This window comes from Podarcis vaucheri (genome assembly GCF_965113315.1).
Source record: "Podarcis vaucheri genome assembly, chromosome: 12".
Classification (NCBI taxonomy): Eukaryota; Metazoa; Chordata; class Lepidosauria; order Squamata; family Lacertidae; genus Podarcis; species Podarcis vaucheri.
The window spans coordinates 39049201-39071115 of NC_138750.1; the positions used below are offsets into that span (position 1 = coordinate 39049201).

The 21915-nt window shown below is 44.4% G+C and overlaps 2 protein-coding genes across 5 annotated transcripts in view; one reads left to right on the top strand and one right to left on the bottom strand.

Moving 5' to 3' along the window:
- Positions 1 to 4100: 4100 nt before the first annotated feature.
- Positions 4101 to 7075, top strand: RPP38 (ribonuclease P/MRP subunit p38). The gene is made up of 2 exons (XM_082193238.1): positions 4101 to 4252; positions 6171 to 7075. The coding sequence occupies exon 2, from the start codon at positions 6205 to 6207 to the stop codon at positions 7048 to 7050; it is 846 nt and encodes a 281-aa protein (XP_082049364.1). The 5' UTR covers positions 4101 to 4252; positions 6171 to 6204; the 3' UTR covers positions 7051 to 7075.
- A 2373-nt stretch (positions 7076 to 9448) lies between these two features.
- NMT2 (N-myristoyltransferase 2) overlaps positions 9449 to 21915 on the bottom strand; it is a 31208-nt gene continuing 18741 nt past the window's right edge. For all 4 annotated transcript variants that reach the window (XM_082193222.1, XM_082193221.1, XM_082193220.1 and 1 more), the window contains exons 4-12: positions 20555 to 20673; positions 20240 to 20331; positions 19870 to 19986; positions 18014 to 18184; positions 16331 to 16439; positions 14478 to 14648; positions 12413 to 12580; positions 10535 to 10672; positions 9449 to 9742 (exon numbers count right to left, since the gene is read on the bottom strand). In XM_082193222.1, the coding sequence (XP_082049348.1) occupies positions 9722 to 9742; positions 10535 to 10672; positions 12413 to 12580; positions 14478 to 14648; positions 16331 to 16439; positions 18014 to 18184; positions 19870 to 19986; positions 20240 to 20331; positions 20555 to 20673 (1106 nt within the window). In that variant the 3' untranslated portion in view covers positions 9449 to 9721. The remainder of the gene's footprint in view (positions 9743 to 10534; positions 10673 to 12412; positions 12581 to 14477; positions 14649 to 16330; positions 16440 to 18013; positions 18185 to 19869; positions 19987 to 20239; positions 20332 to 20554; positions 20674 to 21915) is intronic.

Consider the following 21915-nt stretch of genomic DNA (forward strand, 5'->3'; position numbering starts at 1 on the left):
ATAATAGCAAGTCATGACTTTTAAAAGTGGTTGATAGTGCTTTTCAGATAAATGAAACATGTCAAAAGGATAAACAGAAAGGACTCTCCACGGAACTTTCAAAATTAGAAAAAGACTTAATAAGCACAAATAAGAAAACACTCTCTAATATGTACAAGCTCCTTCTTGACTGGGAGGTCAAGGAGGAGGAAGTGAAATGTGTTATGGTGCAGTGGGGTGGAGACTTTGGCTACAACATCCAGATGGAAGAGGCTGTGGAAGGAGGACCTCAAGTTCATAGCATGCTATGACTCGGAGGAGAACTGCATGAAGATGCTCTACAGATGGTATTTAACACCTGTAAAATTCGCCAAGATGTATAATACTAGATCAAACATCTGTTGCAGATGTTTGGGAGATGCAGGAAGGTGGAAGGCACCATGATCCACATGTGGTGGAACTGTAAGAAAATCAAGGGTTTCTAGGAAACAATTTACAATGAAATTAAAAAAAATGTTTAAATGCACCTTCCCAAAGAAGCCTGAAGCCTTCCTACTAGGCATAATGAAATCCCAAAAAGATTAAGGGAAATATTTATATATGTGGTAGTAGCAGCTAGGATCGTTACTGCTAAAATATGGAAAGGGGACTCTGTACCCACAAAGTTAGACTGGCAAAGTAAAATGTTAGAATATGCTGAACTAGCAAGATTCTGAGACCATACAGATCAAATATTCAACAGAGAGTGGAATATTTATAGAGATTACTTAAAAGAACATTGTAATATTACCAATTCATTGGCAGGCTTGGATTGAGTTTCTGCTTGAAAACAGGAGATTGTTACAGAACAAAAATGATAGAGAATCTAGAAGAGATAAAATTAAGTGTGTAGCGAAAGGGAACTTAGGAACCACGGGGGGCGGAAGTCACATTAGAATTAGTAAAGGATGAAATTAATTCTGTATCTTTCTTTTGGGTACGTAAGCAATTTTTTTGTTAATTGCTATAAATAGATTGATTTGGTTTTCCAATAAAGCATTAATAATAATAATAATAATAATAATAATAATAATAATAATAATAATAATAGTGCTTTATATGTATGGTGTTAATGTGGGCAAAATCTAACAGCAAGGAGAGGCAAGAAAACAGAATGGAATTGTTAGTCAGCGACTCATTGGCTGCCAGCATAAACCTGTCAGTATTTTGAGGAGGGGTTCAAATGCATATTGGAAATTTAGGCTATACACATACTGGCAGTTTAAAACACTGCAGGGTTGCTTCCCCCTGCTGCATTTCAAGTTGCAATTTAACTTTGCTCTGTACACCAGAGAGGAGAGAGGCATGTCATCATCACCTCATGCAAATTACCTCATTTGTTTCCCAGAGCCCTGTGACCTCCCAACTCCAAAGAAGCCGTCCTCCTCCAATGTGCAAGGGATCTCTCCGCTTAATGTCTCAAACTTCAGCTTACGCCAAAACTTTAAAAAAATGAACAAACTTGTTGCAGCAGTCCGACACTAATCCTTGCCTTTCTATGTGTCAAACCTCCCCTCCCCCAAATCCAATTTAAAGCAGGTCTCTTGCATTTGCAGTTTAAAATGGGAACAAAGCAAACTGAAAGAAAAGACTTTGGTCCCTGGAATGTTTTGCTTCCTTCTGAATATTATGTTACAGTTTATTTCTGTGTTGTCTGTCAGCCAACAAAGGTTTTGCACAGGAATACAGTACATTGAATTTCCGCAGTGCCCCTGGAATGCACTGAAGCGAGAATGGTCTCAATGTGCATCCCATTGTATCGCTCATTTAGTGCCACCTAGTGTATATTTCATGCAGTGCTAGTTCATTCCTGCGCATTAGGGCTGATGCATCATGCACACTAGCATGACATCACTGATCCTAAATGGGCAGGCATAGGCAAACTCGGGCCCTCCAGATGTTTTGGGACTACAACTCCCATCATCCCTAGCTAACAGGACCAGTGGTCAGGGATGATGGGAGTTGTAGTCCCAAAACATCTGGAGGGCCGAGTTTGCCTATGCCTGCTAAATGGGTGTCATTGTGCTAACAGATTGTACAGATTTGAAGAGGTGCTCTCTTACCCACCCCCACTTGGTATTGCCACACATTAAATCATTAAGTTAGTAATGTTTAATGTATTTTAAAGTTTATTGTAGGAGGGTAATATGTGGTTTATGTGGGGGAGCAGCAGTTTTGTTTTTGTTTTTGGTGTATGTGTGCATGCACCTGCATCTGTTCAGACTATCTCAAAGTGACTTTTTGGTGTATTTATAATGCCATTGGCTTTAAACAATAAAGTTCATTCAACTTTATTCATTCAGTGCTTTGGCAGATGAAAAAGGGCTTATATGCCACCATAAAGCTGTCAGCCTTTAAAGCATGGGTGTAACCAGGACTTTTGTTAGAGGGGGCAGAACCAATGTCATTGGTTAGTTAGTTATTTCTATTGTTTTACTGGATGGGGGAGCAGCTGTCCATGCTTCAAAGTGTTATAAGACCCATTTCCTGTTTTTGAATAAGCCACAGGGGTAGTCAACCTTTTTATACCACTGCCCACTAATGCATTTTTTTAATGGTAAAATTTCCTTACCGCCCACCAGTGCTCAATGGAAGGAGGATTCAGCTTGTGCCAGTAGAACCCCCTACCACCCACCTAGAATCCTAAAATGCCCACTAGTGGGCGGTAGGGACCAGGTTGACAAGCCCTGGAATAAGGATGTGGTGGCCCTCTTAGTTTGCTGCTGGGTTTTATTTAATAGCAATATTAGAACTGTTACTTCTCTACTTTAGTGGGACTCCTGTCCTTTGTCTCTAACAGCAGCATAGCAAGCAGATATTCCACTACGGTATTGTCAATTTGCTTACCGAATGAGAAAGCTGTACCTGTTGATCTACCCAATCACTGTGTGTGTGTGTGTGTGCGCGCACACACACACTGATCTGGGTAGTTCAACAGATACCGCTTTCTCCTCCTACAGCTTTCTATATACAGTGGTACCTTGGGTTAAGTACTTAATTCGTTCCGGAGGTCCGTACTTAACCTGAAACTGTTCTTAACCTGAAGCACCAATTTAGCTAATGGGGCCTCCTGCTGCTGCTGCGCCGCTGGAGCACAATTTGTGTTCTCATCCTGAAGCAAAGTTCTTAACCTGAAGCACTATTTCGGGGTTAGCGGAGTCTGTAACCTGAAGCGTATGTAACCTGAAGCATATGTAACCTGAGGTATGACTGTACTCTCTCTCTCTCTCTCTCTCTGTGTGTGTGTAGCACAGGAACCTCTGGCAGCTGGAGGGAAACGGTGGGAAGGTCTCACGGTTGATATTGTGCACTGATGGGCATTCCATGCCTGGCCAGATGTTGCTGGATTTGGTTAGAGCTGATAACGCCACGGTTGCCAGCTCCATCCCTGTATGGGACTGCACTGCAGGGGGGTTAGACTACTAGATGACCCTCAGGGTCCCAACTACAATTCTTCTATGACTCCAGCCCCATTGTCTCTGACGATGCTTGCTGGGGCTGATGGGAGCTGGACTCCAGCAACGCTTACAGCAGGGGTCAGCAAGTTTTTTTCCGCAGGGGGCTGGTCCACTGTCCCTCAGACCTTGTGGGGTGCTGGACTTTATTTTTTGGGGAGAGGGGAAATGAACGAATTCCTATGCGCCACAAATAACCCAGAGATGCATTTTAAATAAAAGGACACATTCTACTCATGTAAAAACACGTGGATTCCCTGACTGTCCGCGGGCCGGATTTAGAAGGCGATTGGGCCGGATCCGGCCCCCGGGCCTTAGTTTGCCTACCCATGGCTTAGAGGGCCCCAGGGCCCCCTTCCCGTATGTCTTGGGTTGTGGGGAGTCCGAGGAAACGCTCAGCCAGGAACTAGTACGGCAGAAAGGCGTGACCTTCTCCTCGGAGTAAAGCCCCGTCGAGCACAGCGAAGCTCCCGTCGGGCTTCAGCTCGCACGAAACCTACACGAAGACTGTGCTCGCAGCGCCCTCTGGCGGCCGCCGCAGGGGCAAACCGCGGCTTGCGCGCCCGCCTTGTGCCTGGCTTTCCGGGCGCAAGCTCCGCCTGGAAGGAGGGCGGTCCTGGGCCAGGCGAGCCGGGCTCTTCCGCTTCCCTCCGCGCACTCAGGAAGGTTTTGGAGGCCGCGGGAAGGAAGCCGGGGCCGCAGCGCGCTCGGCCGCCGGAGAGGAGCCTGAGAGCGGACGCCCACGAGGGTCGGAAGGAGTCCTGCCGTCTGCTGTACTGGTGGGTTGTTGCCACGTGGGGATGGAGACGGGGGCGGGCTATGGCCAAGTCTACACGTGCAGCGGCCAGAGGTGGTAGCAACGTTTCCGAATGCTTCCAGCTGCCGGAGCCGAGAGAGCAGGCCGGGATTGAGCACGTCTCTTTAACAGGGAAGGTTGGGCTTCGTTTTTGTTTCACTTGCAGAGAGGTGCTTTTTTCCCTTTTACGCTTAAGGAAGCTTTCAAAGAGCCTCATCTCAGCTGTAACCCGAAGGAGTCCTTGCCTTTTAGATCCTCAGAAGTGATTTAGTGCAGGGATGCTCATGATTTCACGGTGGGTAGATCTACCTATCGGGGCCAGGAATAAAGAGCCGGGTGCGCGGCACCGTATTCTGAGTCCAGACTTCTGTTTTCCGTTCCAAACCCAAACGAAGATCTTTTTACATTAAAAAGTCCACTCCTGGTTAGCTTTCTGCAGCTCAGCAACATATTTTCTGTGGGGAAAGCCATTATGTTTCTGCTGCTGAAAAATGGGGAGTCAGAAATTCTTGATAAGCTATTGCAAATTACCCAGCGATCTCCCAGTAGATACTAATCCATGGGTAGGCAAACTAAGGCCCCGGGGGCCGGATCCGGCCCAATCGCCTTCTAAATCTGGCCCGCGGACGGTCCGGGAATCAGCATTTTTTTACATGTGTCCTTTTATTTAAAATGTATCTCTGGGTTATTTGTGGGGACTGCCTGGTGTTTTTACATGAGTAGAATGTGTGCTTTTATTTAAAATGCATTTCTGGGTTATTTGTGGGGCATAGGAATTCGTTCATTCTCACCCCCCCAAAAAAAATATAGTCTGGCCTCCCACAAGGTCTGAGGGACAGTGAACCGGCCGCCTGCTGAGAAAGTTTGCTGACCCCTCTTCTGTCCACTCCTTGAACTAGTGCAGTCCCCTATTTAGTGTAGGAGTCGTGCAACCAGAGTTTGCCTTGCAGCCTCTGTCTCAAGTGCAAGCGACAGATGTTGAGCAAACAAACAGCCTTCCTAAATCTACTGTTTAGGTATTCTCATCACTTTTTATGCATTATCCTTTATATGTTTTTAGCTTCCTGTTTTACCCATGTTTGTTTTAATTTTCGCCAGCTGCTGTAAGTCCTGCTTCTGGGAAGAAAAAAGCAGGGTTTAAATAAGTAAAGTTGCTGATAGAACAGACATGGTTTAACACCGAGAGATGTTGCACGGATGCATTGAGACAGGAGTCAGATATACAGATGGGTTGTGACATGTCTTCTTGAGAGAGACAAGGGAAGCTTAAATATTGAACTTGACTAGATAGTGCACATTGTTGGCAGAGTCCAGGGTAGTGTTTTGTTGTTTTCATTCATTTGAATGGGGCTAGTCCAGGGAACCCCTCCTGGCAGATTGTAGCCTATATGCAGAGATCTCATGAAATGCAGAAATCGAACTGAATTCACAGATCAGAGAGCCCAGTGGAAAGACACATTTCTGAGGTTTCTCTAGGAACACTCTTTTTAAAATTTGGATTTAAATGTCCTTCTAAACGATACTAGCTTTTCCTCCTAGACTTTTCATTGTTCTAGTATATCATCTATCATTTCCAAAATATAATTCCAAAATATTTCAGCATCAAATGGAAACACATTTGTCGCTTACAACTTTTAGATCCTGGTTGCAAAATTTTGCAGACTCCCCTTTTTGTATGGCTTAGCGTGTAGTGCTGGATATAAGCAACCATGCTTTGTGCAAATGACCAGTTTAATTTGCATTTTCAAGGCTAGAAGTTAAGAACCTAGCAGTGCCAAATATGTTAGAAAAATATATATTAAAGAAGCAAGAATGTGTTGGGATGGGGGATGCATGCCTATAGATGTTGTGTATATCTCTGGTTTAGTTTGCATAATTTTTTGCTGCTTTTTCATTCGCAGCTCAGGTTGGCAAACCATACCAAGAGCATCAAAGATGTCCCTTCAGGCAGCAAAGGGATCGTCAGCCCGTAAATCGAAGCAAATGACTGTAAAGACATCTTTGAGCAACCCGTATACTCTGCAGTGGAGCCCTGTGGATGGAGCAGACATGCACTACATATTGGAGGCCTTAGGAGATGTTATGAAACAGACTGGGTTAGAAAAGGTAGAGACTCGGAGAAGGAAGAAACCCTCTTCTGGAAAGAAGCAGGAGAAAGAACAAGGTGATGGCCAGACCAGCAGACTTCAAGACGAGAATTGCGCTGGAGATGCTAAAGCACATGGGTGGACAAACTTGCAAATCAGGAACCAACTTGCTATCGGGATCAATGAAGTAACCAGAGCACTGGAAAAAAATGAGTTGCTCCTGGTGCTTGTTTGCAAGTCTGCCAAACCTGCTATGCTAACGTCTCACCTTATTCTGCTCTGCGCAAGCCGGGCCACTCCAGCCGGCCAGGTTCCACGTCTCAGTGAAAGCCTCGCACCAGTCCTCGGGTTAACGTCCATCCTAGCCCTGGGATTCAAAAAGGACACTGATGCTTTTGCAGAGGTAGCCAAAACCATTATCCCACGAATACCACATTTGGATGTTCCTTGGATTCAGCACGGAACAGAACGTTTGCTGGCCACTGAAGACGCTCATCCGGCGAACTTGCAGGCGGGTGAGGGCACAGAGTCAGACCCGGAAGAGCGCTCTCCCAGCCACAAGCGGAAAAGAGCAGATTGCAGCAGGCTTGCCTCTCCTGGAACAGCCCTGCAAGCACTCAAGGTTAAAAAAATAGTACCCAATCCAAACAAGCGAAGGAAGCTTCCCAAAACTAAAAAGCGCATTTCAAAGTAATCAATTATATTGGCTTCTTCCCACATTTCTTATTTGCCTGTGTGTGTGTGTGTAGCCAGTAAAAGCTATGTAGCATTAACTAGGCTTGCAGTTAAGAATATATACCAACATTACAAAATTCATATTTGTGGCAAGATATTCAAGCTAATAGCTTGGTACTGGACACATGTCATTTCAGAAAATCTAAAAGTGCTTGGAACAAAGCCTTTTTCTGGATTAAATGTAATTCAAAACAAAATAGTATGGAAGTGATAACATTTATTCAAACATCCATCTGTGCTGATAGATTCAATAGCTAGTAATCTCTTTAAGATGCCGGAATCACAAAACATCTGCAAATTTGATAGCACAATGTTATCCTTTGGACACTTGCATTTGGTCAAATAATGCATGCAGAACTGACCCCAGGTGCATTTGGCCTTTGAGAGAGGAGTATTTTCTTTAGCATGTCAATCAGCCCAAATATCTGCAAGAAGAAAAGCACTTCAGATTTGCATTTTGGGATGCAGGTCACAACTGATCTTGCAGATCCCACAATGCAGATTTCCTAAACAGAGGTTACAGCCTTGCCACGTTCAGTTTAACAGCATGCTATTGAATCTAAAAACTAAAAATGCCCCTAAACAGCTAAAACGGGGGTGTAACTTAAAATGGCTGCTCAGAGGAAACTTGTTTCAATCAGCTGCTATTAATATATTAATACTGAAAACAGGCAAGTTGAAGGGACAGTAAGGAGGCAGCAGCAGCAGCAGCAGGAAGAACTGGATATAGGATGTGTAGTTAAATTATTACCTATTTAGTCAGGTGCAAAACTTTGTGCTTGCAGTAGTTTGTGCTTAAAGGGTTATGGAAAGGCGAAATCACCACATGTCTACACCAACTGTGCTTTGCTTTCTTACCTTTCCAGCACAAATATTTAATTTGTTGTAATTTTATTACATTTCTATTCTGCCTTTCCTCTGCCATGGAAACCTAGGTGGTTCCCTGGTGGTCACTCATCCAAGCACTGACCAGACCTGCTTGGCTCCAGCAATTTATTGGATAATAATTGGGAAGATTGTTCTTAGTTGTCTAGTGAAGGAGAAAAACGAAGGGTTATTAATCTTATGAAGTCTTGCGCAGTTCTGAGGCTTTTCTCACTCCTACTTCCACACTAATTTCAGCTATTCAGTGCTATTTTAATGTGTCCCCCCACACTTGTTTAACCAGTCATGTAAACTTATCCAGATCACTACTGAACATCTTCACCTTTAATTGAATCATGGTGCATTAAATTGAAAGCTTAGAGAAGCGTGGACTCATTTACAAGAGCCGTTCAACCTATACCAAGTCACTGAGAAATCAATCTGGGGGGAGTCTAGCTTGGGAAATACCTTCATTTCAAGCAAGCAATGTCTATGCATGGCCTTTGCTTTTTTTTTTAGGTTGGTTGCCATTATTAGAATTAAAGAACAAGGGTGGGTGGGTGGGAAATAGAAAGAGACACATTATGGCATATTAGTTAAGGCTGGTAACACCCAAAAAAGGTACTCGCAGGGTTCTGAACATTTGCTTATAATAAGCACAAGGGACAGAGAAATCCTTTGTTCCAAAATCCAGGATATACTACTGCTACTATAAGCAAATTTTACTTATTTACACAAACATACTTTTTGTTTAAAATGGACATTCCACCCCCCTTTTTTAAAAAACAACAAGAAGTAGACAAAAGGAATATGTGCAATTTTGCAAAAGCCTTGAACACATTCAGTCGTAACATCTTGATAACAGTACTAAAATTCTTAAGTTTTTTATGTACAGGCTGCTCATAACTCTGCCACCGAAAGAAAACCCGAAAGGTTTTCCTTCTTCATAGCTGCAAGATTAATAGAGTAATATATAATTCAGGCAACATATAAACACCCGCACTAAACAGTGCAATACTCTTGAAGTCAAGTCAGTGATCTACTGAAGATCGAAGTACAAATCTGTAATTTTTTTTATTTTATTGATTTGGCAGCATTGCTTATGGAGAAACAAATGCACTAGTCCAAGACCAGCGCATTTCCCGTACCACTCCACAGTTACAAAATACATCCAAGGTTTTCCATGTTTCCTAACAGACAGTCATAATACTCCCCAAGGATTTCCTCCTTCCGACGATGACATCCACGTGATGGAAAATAAGCAGAAACACTCAAAATCGGCTCCTTCATTTTGTTACATTGATAAATGTACACTACCACCACTTAATAAATAGAAATGCAGCAGTTCAGTCACATTAACAGTAAAGAATTTGTACTCTATTCCACCACTGCAATCGAGTTGGTTGTACAAAAAACAGTCTTTTACGCAGGGGAAGGGAAGGGGGGAAAAGAGAGAACCCTTTTCCATCAAGATGTGAGCTAAGCGTTGGAAATTAAAAGAAATGTGCTTTTATTTCGTTTCATCGACAAAACAGTAAAAGGTTCATGAGCTTTTTCTCTCTCTGGTCCGAGCTGAGCTGAAGGTGTGAAGGATTGGTCAGGCATGGGTCTCCTCACTTCCCCTCCGCGTGGCCCCAAGGTTCAAAGGATTATTTTTAAGTTCACCAGCCTTTGTGCTTCTCTCCTCTTGAACGGTACCGATCCAAGAGCTTCCATCAGCCCAGATGATTACTTCCGAGAACTATAAATACAAGTGTCCTTCCTCATTATTGTAATACAAGACCGACCTAGAAAGACAACAGCGGGTTTGTTAGTGCAGGTAAGGGTAACAAATAAAAACATTGGTAAGGAAATCTCCAGCCCATTGGCTTCATTAGGCCCAGCACAGGTGCCAAGTTGGCCCAGGAGACAGTTCTTCAGAAACCATTATTGCCTGCCCCACCCCACCTGTCGGGCAGGTATGGATGTGGCTACAAAGAAACCACTGGGAGCTCCTATTGGTTCCTTTGCAAGCGGAAATCCCTGTCAGCACCAATCAGCTGATCGGCACTGGCAGGGAGACCCATGGGGATTGGCTGCACTAGGGAGTTCTCCCTTGGGTTTCAATACAAACTGATTTGTACTGATGGAGTATGCCCCTTTAAAGGCATCAGGTGATTGGCACTGGGAGCTGGCCCTTAAAGGAGGTAGCTGTAAACGCACCCCATCTGATCAGTGGTTAAAGTGATCCTCTTTGAACGCAGGTGTCAATCAGCTGACATCAGGTGAGTAACAGGGAGGCAGTCCATGGGGAGTGACGGATCCACTTCCCCACCTGTTTTATGACTTAGCGCTAGAACAGGCTTTGTCAGACACACTTGTTGCTAATTTCTGGCCCTCCAGATGTTGCTGGACTCTTAACTCCCATCAGCCCCAGCCAGCATGGCCAATGGTTAGGGATGATTTTACATGTAGTCTAGTGACATCTGGTGAGCCACAGGTTAGCCTCCCCTGCCACAAGTTACAAAAAAGCAAAGTCACAGGGCATCTGGGTAATTCAAATCACTATAGACAACTGAAATGTCTGTGAAATGTCTTACCTTTTCAGAGTCCATGCCAGGACACCTCCAGTTATACAAGTAATACTGCAAGTTGCCGTCTCCGATACCAAACTTCAGTTTTTCCAGGAATGTTTTGTTTTCCATCAAGTCTAGTGCATTGAACACATCAAATCCTTTCTGGCAATATGAGGAAAAAAAATAATGATTTTTTTTCTAGTGGCATTTGCATCAAGGTTACCTATGAAAGCGTGCTGTGCTTAGAATGTGATCCCATCATTTGGTACACATCTTGTACAGTAGGTATAGCCACCCCTCCATTTCTTGCAACCCCCCTGCTGGTATGTCTGGGGGTTAGCTCCCAGTTCTGTTGCTAGTCACATGTATGTTGAAACATGCAAAAACTTCCAAGTGGTGGGCAAGTGGAATTGAACTGATATCCAAACTCGCTTTGACTCAATGCACCACAGGCAACATTCAAGGTTCTGCGCCAAAGGAGTCCAGTTTGCAGAATCCTGACTAACAGGAGATAAGGAACAGGCACCCGCTTTTGGCCAGCTTCTGACCTGTAGTTGGTGCAAGACAAGGTTGTTCTGGACAAACCTGAAGCACGTTTGGCAAGCCAATCTGTTGTTCATGAAAATTGAAATCAGACCAATACGTTGAGAATTTAATGATGGCAGGAGGTATAAAAAACAACAACAGAGAGAGACCAAGAGCTGTATTTACTTTAACCGGAACTAAAATGACATCTACTGATGGAAAGTGTTACTTTATCATTACCGTATTTTTCGCTCTATAGGATGCACTTTCCCCCCCTCCAAAAATGAAGGGGAAATGTGTATGCGTCCTATGGAGCGAATGCAGGCTTCAGGCAGCTATCCGCAAGCCTTCTGAGCGCGGCGGGAGTTCCCGCGGGCTCCGAAGGCTTGCGGATAGCAGCCTGCAGCCCAGGGAGTGCAGCGCCAACTCCCTGGGCTTCAGGCTGCTATCCGCAAGCCTTCGGAGCCCGTGGGAACTCCCGCCGCAATCTTGCCGCCGCTCCTGAACCTGTTCTGGGGGCTGGGGTCGGGAAGCTCAGGCTTCCCCCGCCCCAGCCCCGCGGCTGGGGGGGGGGTAATTCCCCCCTTTATTTCCCCCCCCTAAAAACTAGGTGCGCCCTATGGTCCGGTGCGCCCTATGGAGCGAAACATATAGTAGTTTATATTTCATTTAGAGCTCTTTTTTTAAAAAAAGTTTCCTGAGGTTTTCAATTAAAAACAGATAATGTGAGAAAACAGAGAAGTTCTGTTGCACAGCCTCAAGTCTTTGTGCTGATGGGATCAATGTGTCGAATACCACCCCATGGGCTCATTGGAAGGTAATGGGGTTAAGAGCTCTTCTCTCTCCAGAGCCCTGCAATGAGCCACTGTTGCTGTGTCTTAAGTTTGGATCAAGACTATGGTACGAAACGGGGAGAAGGAAAGCTGCAGTTTTACATTCAGTTGTTTCGTCATCCAGAAGTAGCAGCAGCATGCAGGCAAAAAGGTCTCTCTCAGAAAATAATAGACTTGGAATATGTGGGTGTATTGTTAATCCCCTGTCCCTCGGAAGGTGGTGGACTCTCCTTCTGAAAGCAGAGTCTTGGGTGGCCATCTGCCATGGATGCTTTAGCCGAGATTCTGCCATTGCAGGGGGTTGGACTAGATGATCATTGGTAGTCCCAACTCTACAATTCTATGATTCTGTCCATACAACCCAAAGGCCTCCTGGGAGCTCAAGCCCATAAGCAGAGGCTGCCCTGTTCTCTCCAGTGCCAAGAGGTGTGTCACACCAGGAGTTGTCTTCTCCCAGCTCTCCTGGCCACGGAAGACTTGGGAGAGGCAACCTTGTTTTCTATATAAGCAGCCCAAGTGACCCGACGATGACAGGGCTACTTACCAGCTTTGCTATAATGAGTGCATCGTTCATGAGATCCAAGAGAGGGGTTTCGGTATGAACATTGTAGAAGGAGTAGGCTGCTTTGAGGCTTTTGTGAACAGGGTGGTGCATGACCGTCGAAGGTAACGTGTAGAAACTCAGAAAGTCGGTTAAAACACCATTTGAACTCTAGGAAAGGAAGGGGAAGAAAAAGACACTACTGAGAAATCAAAGCGAAAAGACTCTATAGCACACTGGAGACGTAAGCAACTCAAGCTGGCTGGCAGAACTACAGGTCAAGAAAAACTACTGCAGCCAAGAGGTATTTGATGTGCTGAGAGTTTACAGCCAGCCAAATAAATACGGCCAGCAGCTCTGGCTTATTTTAGCCCTGTTAAACTTGTTTCGAAACAATCTCACGCTGATCACGATCTATAATGCCATTACTTTAGGCCAGTGTTTCCCGAACTTGGGCTGCCAGCTGTTTTTTGGACTACAGTTCCCATCACCCCTGACAGCTGGTCCTGCTAGCTTGGGATGATGGGAGTTGTAGTCTAGAAACAGCTGGAAACTCAAGTTTGGGAAACACTGCTTTAGGCCAAGGGTTGGCTAACCTGTGGCTTTCCAGATGTTGTTGGACTACAACTCCCATCATCCCTGACCACTGGCTATGCTGGCTTGGAACGATGGGATTTGGAGGGCCAAAGGTTCATGCAGCTAGAACAAAGATGCTGAATGTGCAGACTGTCCCCTTTATTGCATTTGTGTCTCATCTTTTTCCAAGGAGCTTAAGGTAGCACACACGGTATGCCACCCCATTTTAAACCTCATGACCACCCAGTGAGCTTCATGACCGAGTGGGGATTTGAACCAGGGTCTCCCCAGTCAGTGATCACGTTGGCTCTCACTTCGTTCTAGTGTTGAAGTGCACAGCCCGCCATTTAAAAAGGCAGAGCAGCAGCCTGCACAGCACAGCCATCCGTTTTAACAGCAAGGCTCAATCCATGCTGAGTTGTATCATATATTGCAAAGGAGTAATCTCAATTGTATGAGTGTCAGTCAAATTGGCACCTCAACACACAAGAAGGAGGTATCCACATGCTTGGGGGAACCCCAAGTTATGCATACATATGAAAAACCCAAGCAGGCACCCCTGCAAACAGTCCAGTGAGAAGTAAATATGCTTTAGTGGACATGTAACTCCGTAGAATGAAATACCTGGAATCCTCAACATGACCATTCTACACTGCAACATTTTGTTGCAGATCCCAGATACATTGTGCATATTTATCCTCATTTAAACAAAAGAAGAAGAGCTGCCAATTCCAAGTGGTACAAGTAATCGTGATTATTATCAGGCCAACGGAGGCCAATCTGAAATCACCCAAGTTTTAGTACAGGATTATCCAGTTTTACATCAAAAGAGAGAAGTTACTATTGCCCAGCTAGGACATAATGCTAAATCATAGTTTAAAGTTTTACATGCACAAGCAGCAGCAAATATTGGGACTGCACACTCCTCCTGCCTTGGTGAGAAATCAGAAGCCCCTGCTTTGCTTTTAAACTACGCAGTGTCTCTCAATTACATCTACACTTGGGGAATTACGGTTTGATACGGGCTTCTTTGAACAATCCATAGTTTAATCAAGTTCAGGTGTAAAAAGAAACTATTTAGTTTAAAAGCAAAAGTGGATGCTTCTGATATCCACACAGCTATGCTGGAGGAGAACAGGAAAAAGTCTGAGCTTGAGGCTCACTGCTGTTTGTGCCCATAACAAAACTGGGTTTTAATGTTGCCCCTGAAAAGGACCATTGCCGGTTTTCTTGGAGAGACTTTATTATTTATTTTGAACAATTCAACACTGTCTTCCAGAACAAAGAGTTCACAAGTCAGCTGACAACCAGCAACTTAAAAACAATAGATTAAAATGGAGATACAGGCGTTCCCAATGTAAGTGAAGAGTTTCTCACAGGCATCAGGTTCATCACTGTGAGAAATGGATGATGGACTAGATTTGCTTTTGGTCTGATGCTGCTGGGCCTTTCTGACATTCTCGATGGAGGCAGGGGACAGACTCTCTCTCACCTCTACAACAAAGGTATCAATAATGTGATCCTGAGGCAGGAACCAGTGGGCCACTTCTTCTTCATCCATAACAGGAGCAAGGTTGAACTGTTTCAAGTAATTGTTGATTAATTCTTGCACTGCTTTAATGTCTTTTCGTTCCATTGGTCTCAAACCTGAAGTTTTTGTGGCCTTGTTATAAGGAAAGAGGTCAGAGATTAAAGAGAGAGAGCTTACACATTAAGCAGAAAAACAATGCTAGGGCATTCAGTGAGGAAAAACTACAGTGGTGCCCCGCAAGACGAATGCCTCGCAAGACGGAAAACCCGCTAGACGAAAGGGTTTTCCGTTTTGGAGATGCTTCGCAAAACAAATTTCCTATGGGCTTGCTTCGCAAGACGAAAATGTCTTGCGAGTTCCTGCGGGGTTTTTTTCCTCCCCCCCCTTTCCCAAGCCGCTAAGCCGCTTATCAGCTGATCCTAAGCCGCTAAGCCGCTTAACAGCTGATCCGCTAAGCTGCTTAACAGCTGATCCGCTAAGCTGCTTATCAGATGATCCGCTAAGCCCGCTAATAGCGCTAATCTGCTAAGCCACTAATGGGCTTGCTTCGCAAGACGAAAAAACCGCAAGACGAAGAGACTCGCGGAACGGATTCTTTTCGTCTTGCGAGGCACCACTGTACTGTGCCTATCCTCCAGATTACTTGGGTAGGCATAAGACAGATCAGGATCTTCTGAGAGATCTCTGGGAGTTTTATGGTGGCTTGGAAAGAAAACAGCGACAACTAAAACACAGTCTCCCCCATTACATTGCTGATAATGCTGGGGTGGGCAGACCAGAAGTGAATTTTTGCATGAAATTGCTTGGGAGCTGGGTTCTGGCACTGTTCCGAAGTTCCTGGCTGAGCTTGCGCATGGAGACACTCTGTTCCTTAGCTTATGTCCACCCAGCAGAGCTGCTATTTTGCATCTTGCTTTGGGTGGTGGATCTCAGGTTACCAGTAAAATCCAAAGCACATCCTGTAAGCCTGAAATTTGCCCATCCCTGCTGTCGAATGATGCTTTGCATAACTCCCAGCAAATTCAGCACCTTCAAGGAGACAGCAACCAGGCAGGAAAGTCATCCTTCATGAACTTCTGCATGCAAACAGATGTTTGGGCAGCAAAAAAAATGACCCCGGTCTTCTGAGTACCAAGAGGGATTTTGTAGATACAGGAAAACAAATAATGGCTTCAAGAGTACTGTGTTCCAAGTCTCCTTATGGCCTCATCAGATTTTACAGAAAAAGACAGGGCTCTGTGTTGTCACAGCATATCTGTCATGTCTTCTCTAATGCTTAATGGGGGCATAATGAGTATGGAACAAAGCCTGCCTTTAAAACAGGGATGGGGAATCTCTGGCCTTGAAGATGCTGCTAGACTACAACTCCCATCATCCTTGAACATTGGCCAAAATGGCAGGACTTGGAGTCCAACAAACATCCAGGAGGTTCACAGGCCATAGTTATTTCCCCCTAATAAACCAGTAGATTGTGGGGTGGCTGTGGTAGATTGCGGGACCCCTCCCCCACAAAAAACTCAACAACTTTGGCTTCCTAAAAAAGCTCAACTTTGGTAGATCACTGCCAGTTTTTTTATAGTGGGAGTAGATCACAGTCTCTTGAAAGTTGGACATGCCTAGTATATGCCATCAGTACATTCCAGTCAACTCTACAACTCTTTGAAAGCCTCTTCCTAACCAGAGTTAACTATTTCCACGTCTCTCGAACAGTCCTGCCTTCCCAAAATGAAAGCCTGCCTTGTCAAGGATTGACAGAAGGCTATTTGGGGCCCCACTGTGAGAGTGAGGGTGCTGTGAACAGACACAATGCTTACATCAGGAAGTCTGTAAAGCTTCATCGTTCTCTGTAAAGTCATATTCCTACTCAAATGAGAAAATTTCACCTCTACCAATTTTCTGGGATTCAGGGATCGATGCCAATACCTAGAAATGTTAATATATATACATATTAATTTTATTTATTCAAAATATTTATTACTACCCCTCTTCACTGTTAGAAATAGGATATAGTGCATTTTTTAAAAATACAACACCTAATATAATAAATAAAATTTATCTCACTTGACCTCAGTCCCTGAACTGCAATCACTGCGTTTCATTATAAGTAAAATTAAATTCTTAAACTAAATTATCCAATTTAAGGCAAGTTATTGCTCCACTGCTTGGGACAGGACCTAGAAAAGACCCGAGCAAAATTTTTATATGCAGAAATCTAATTTCAGTCTTTGAAATGTGTTTCCATGCAAAGCACCCACAAAATTTAACACACTGACAGCTAATATCGTAAGAACAATCTACCAATCTACTGAAATAATTTGTTTGTTTAAGATATGCGCTCCCCCCCCCAACTCTCTTGACACTGTGACTAGCCCAAGGTCAGCTGTGAACTTTATGGCCGAGTGGGGATTTGAACTGTATTCTCCTAGGTCCTAGACCAGGGGGCAGCAAACTTTTTCAGCAGGGGGCCATTCCACTGACCCTCAGACCTTTTTGGGGGGGCGGACGGCGGACTATTTTTTTGGGGGGGGGGGATGAACGAATGCCTATACCCCACAAATAACCCAGAGATGCATTTTAAATAAAAGGACACATTCTACTCATGTAAACACACACTGATTCCTGGACCATCCGGGGGCCAGATTTAGAAGGCCCCTGGTTTGCCTACCCATGTCCTAGACCAACACTCTAACCACTACACCATGCTGGCTGTGGGCAGGAAAGGATAATGCGAAATTTAGGAGGACAGTGCATCTTCATCTTCCATTAATAGGAAATGACAGCTGAACACGCAGCCCACTAAATCTCCCTTTGCAGCCTCACACTGACACCATAATGTGATTCACCTGCAAGCTGGTTTTTCTTAGCGGAAAGATGGAGAAAAAGAAATGGTGGCAATAGCATATATAGAGGCAACACTGACCGTTTTGAACAATGGGCATGAAAAAGTGCTTTCACTGGCTCAAAGTATTCTATATCGTATTTCCCCCCAATGCCGGTTCACTGTTCCAGCACCAATCCCCTCTTTTAGGGATGTTCCTAAGCCAAGGGCCTTGCTTAATAATCCATACTGTGTGTGAGTTATAGGCTGCACATACAGCCCGAATGCTCCCGCTTTGCATGAACAGGCAAAAAAATCAGTAAGGAAATGGTTTAGTGTTACAGCCAAGTCTGGGATTGTGGTTGGTTCCTCCCTAACAAGCCAGGATCACTAGGTAAGACTTAAATCAAGGCTTGTGGTTGGCTTACCAATCCTGGCTTATAGGGGGGATAAACAAACCACAATCCTTGGGTTTGGACACCACATAAAGCTATTCATTCCTCTTACTGAATTATTTTAACCTGCTTGTGCACAGCGAGGGATTTATCATTAAACTGGAAACTTTAAAAACACAAGATGTGTTTTGAAAGCTGCATGTATAAACCCACCACCACCACCACCACCACCACCTGCAAGCTTTTGGAAAAGCAACCATATCTCAGGAAAACCCTTTGCTTACCTGCAAGTTGCTACAGGTTTGGGAAGTACCACTCCTGCAGTGTAAACTGCCTGAAAAATCCCCTCCAAGTTTACTCTCCTGGTTATTTCGCGAATCAGGACCGGTGCTACTCGCTTAGATCTCAGTTTTTTATGGACACACAGAAAATTAATTTCTACCATTTTCTTTTCACTGGGAATAAAAAGTTATAAGCCACCACTTATTTTTTAAACAACAACAATCCAAATATTCTCTAATATTCTGCCTGCGGTGCAGAAATGTAATATAAACTCTTGCGACGATGAATAAATGAGAGGTGATGCCTGCAAGGCTCAGTTCCTCTTATGCTGCCAGCGTAATGCAGGGATTTGCAAGGAGGCGGGAGAGAAAGCGAGGCATAAGCCTCAGCTCCCGATTCTGGGCAAATCAAAAGACCAGCCCAAGTGGGCTGTTGCAGAACGTAAGGGAGTTGAGTCCTCTCCCTGTAATTCAAGCACTGGTGTAATGTGCAAAAGATGCAGCTGCAGAACCAGGAATCGCAAGCTCTTCTCACGATTAGAACTTCCCATGTAACCTTCTGCAAAATGCCCTTTTCACATGTCACATGGGAAGCATAATTCCCTTGTGCTCCCAACTTTCACTGCCTCTCTCCCGGACCTTGAGATCATTCTCTGAGGCCCTTCTTCGTGTGCCTCCTCCACGAGAAGGGGCCTTTTCTGCAGTGGCTCCCCATTTGTGGAATGCTCTCCCCCTAGGGAGGATCAGGTGTGCAAATCGCCCCCTCCCTGGTCATCCAATAGGTCTCTTGATAAGTGGTTAAGAGGGCAATATCTTCCCTCCTCAGCGGATCTACACAGATCTGCTGAGAAGGAAGAAGCTGTGTGCTATGTGTGTGTACCTGTAAGTGTGTGTGTACAAGTGTGTGGGGGTGACAACCTCTAGCCTGTAGTACAATGGCTCCCACAGTAGCTGTTGGTCACGCCTCATGGGGTGGCCAAGGGCGAACGCAGGACCTTTGGACCAAAGGAGTTAAGCCATCCCTCTTTTAAAACAACGAAGAATTCAAAGCTGGCTCCGTTCAGCAAGAGGAACGCGCGATTATTTTGAGAGAATATTCCAATGGTACGTTGGCTGTTTCTTATTGGAAGGAATGTGTTCTTTGCAGACCATGTACCACCATATACTATTTAACACACAAGGCCACATTTCTTAAATCCTGCCTTCCTCCAGCTGTATAAACAAAACATGTTTTGGAAATAATTTGCCGGCACCTTCTCTCTGGAACCCTCTTTCCTGGGGAGGTGCACTTGGGACGATTCCCTTAAAAGGTGTTTTTTTTTGCACGGCTAGACAAGTTCTTCCCTTATTAGACAGACCTTTGGACTGTAAACATCTGGGTTGCTGCTGCATACTGGGGCATTTTGGCTTTCAAAAACGTTTTCGAAGCACTTCATATTGCTGGCTTAAGGGTTTGTGTTTTTAAATGTAGGGCGTTTTGATTCAACCTTGCTTCTAAGCACTAGCCTGGTAGGTCTTGGTGATCCTGAATTCCACCCAGGTGGATATGTGGAACCCCATAGACCAGGGCCTTGATGGACATCTTGGGTTTTGTTCGGAACTATCACAAAATAGAGCAGTATCCCACTATTTTGAATAGTAAGAAGTTGCCGAGGTGGACAGACTTGTATTGAGGACATTCCCAATAAATGCCAAAGCTGGAATCTTTAAATGGGACTTCAGCTAGTATAACTGTATATTGGATTTCGACCTAAGAAAACACTGAACATCATTCCAACATGTCCCTATCTGCCATTGATGAAACTGATTTTTAACAACATGCCTAGCCGAAACTGACATCAGGCGTGGTCAGGACTTACCTCTCATAAATCCGTATGTGTGCAGGAATGGCGCTTATGAACCCTACCAATTTTCTATTGGATGATACTCTGACACCACAATGCCATTGCGGAAGCCAGCCTGGAGGCCGCAGAGCCCTGGAAAGAAGAAAACCACAGGTTAGTATTTATTGTTGTTATTTACAAAGAACCTAACAGCTTTCTAGGCACTGTTCTGAGATATACATTTAAAAATAAAAATAAAAAAATTCCCCTGCCTGCAGACTTGTTATGCAACAAGACATGACACAGAAGGAAAAAGAGTTGAGGAGGGATTAGGAAAACAAGGACAGTCAGGTACTAATTTTTTCAAAGTTTGCTATTTGGAAAAGCATGGAATTTTGTTACTCACCACAAGAGAAACTCTGGTGAATAGTCAAATCTAAACATATTATCATCATCTTCTACATAGTTTTCATTTAGCAGCATGTACAACTCCTTGAGCTGAAAAGGCATTAAGGGGAAAACATTAATCCCAATGCGCTAACTAGAATTTTGCACTGGACTCTGTAGTCCAGTGGCTCAAAGCCCATAGAAGTGCTGCATTTAATTCCACAACCCGTGCAAAACTGCCCTGGTGCCCAAGTGCACATAAAACATGTCCAGCAGCGAAATATATGGGCCTCCCCAGCTTGTGTTTTAAAAGACTGTAAGCAGTTCTACTTACGACTTCGGCGTTGCTCAGGTCCAAAGTGTCCCATGTGAAACCCTGTGGCAAAGAATATGGCTCTAGGCGGATGTTGTCCTTATCAGGCTCAATTGCGCCGTGAGATGTAATAACTTCACCTAGTTCATAAAAGAAGAAGAAGCGGGGAAAGAGGGGGAAATTTGCATTGTGTGTAGCTTACAGGAATGCTTCTGAAAATCCCCACTTTTAAGGGAAAAGGGCAAAATTTACGGAACGAATATGAAGTGAGAATATTACACGTCATAGTAAAGTAAACTTCAGGTTGCATTCTCCCAGCCCGCCCTCAATTGCTCAAGTCAGTCCAATGTACTGTATCTTGATTGGTTACATCAGCATAACCACACTGAGTACACAATTTCCCTGGACGTCACTGGTCAGCCTGTCACTTTTTGCCTCTTTTTGCTGAATGCTATAATGCATGTTTAATTTTTTTTTTAGCTGTTTCTATTTTAGCTGCAAGCCGCCTTGAGTGCCTGTCAGGGGAAAAGGCGGGATATAAACAAAATAATAAGCATGACTGCTCCTCAAGATCACTTCAAATGCAGAATCAAACCCCAACAGCAGACTCATGGCTCCCAATTAATGGAGTAATAATTTTCTACAGAATGGTGGAGGCTGGGAATTCAACACCCACTGGTATGACTCCTGTGTGTCTGTCAGAGGAAAGGTTCCCTTTGGAAATTATATACTCTTTAAAAAAGCAGTTTTTCTTTAACTGGTTTTATACTTCTCATTTTACAGTCCTTACTCATCCCTTTTCTCCTTTGACATTTCATCACAAATCCAATTAAGCATAAAAAAGACCGGACAGAGGAAAGGGTTAAAAAGCAGGGGTGGGACCACAGAGCTACAGTTTCCAGAGTGGTCTAACAATTGATCCTTCTTCCCAGGGAACTCTGGGAATTGTATTTCTGAGCTGGACCATAAAGAAGGCTGATCGGCGAAGAATTGATGCTTTTGAATTATGGTGCTGGAGGAGACTCTTGAGAGTCCCATTGACTGCAAGAAGATCAAACATCTCCATTCTTAAGGAAATCAGCCCTGAGTGCTCACTGGAAGGACAGATCCTGAAGCTGAGGCTCCAATACTTTGGCCACCTTATGAGAAGAGAAGACTCCCTGGAAAAGACCCTGATGGAGAAGGGGACGACAGAGATGGTTGGATAGTGTTCTCGAAGCTGCCAGCATTGAGTCTGACCAAACTACGGGAGGCAGTGGAAGACAGGAGTGCCTGGTGTGCTCTGGTCCATGGGGTCACAAAGAGTCGGACATGACTAAACGACTAAACAACAACAGGGGGAATAGAGGCCTCCCAACTGCTCTCAGTACCCTTAACGAACT

Bases quoted from the DNA above. Each gene is read 5' to 3' on its own strand.
- RPP38 (XM_082193238.1), top strand. From the start codon at position 6,205: ATGTCCCTTCAGGCAGCAAAGGGATCGTCAGCCCGTAAATCGAAGCAA.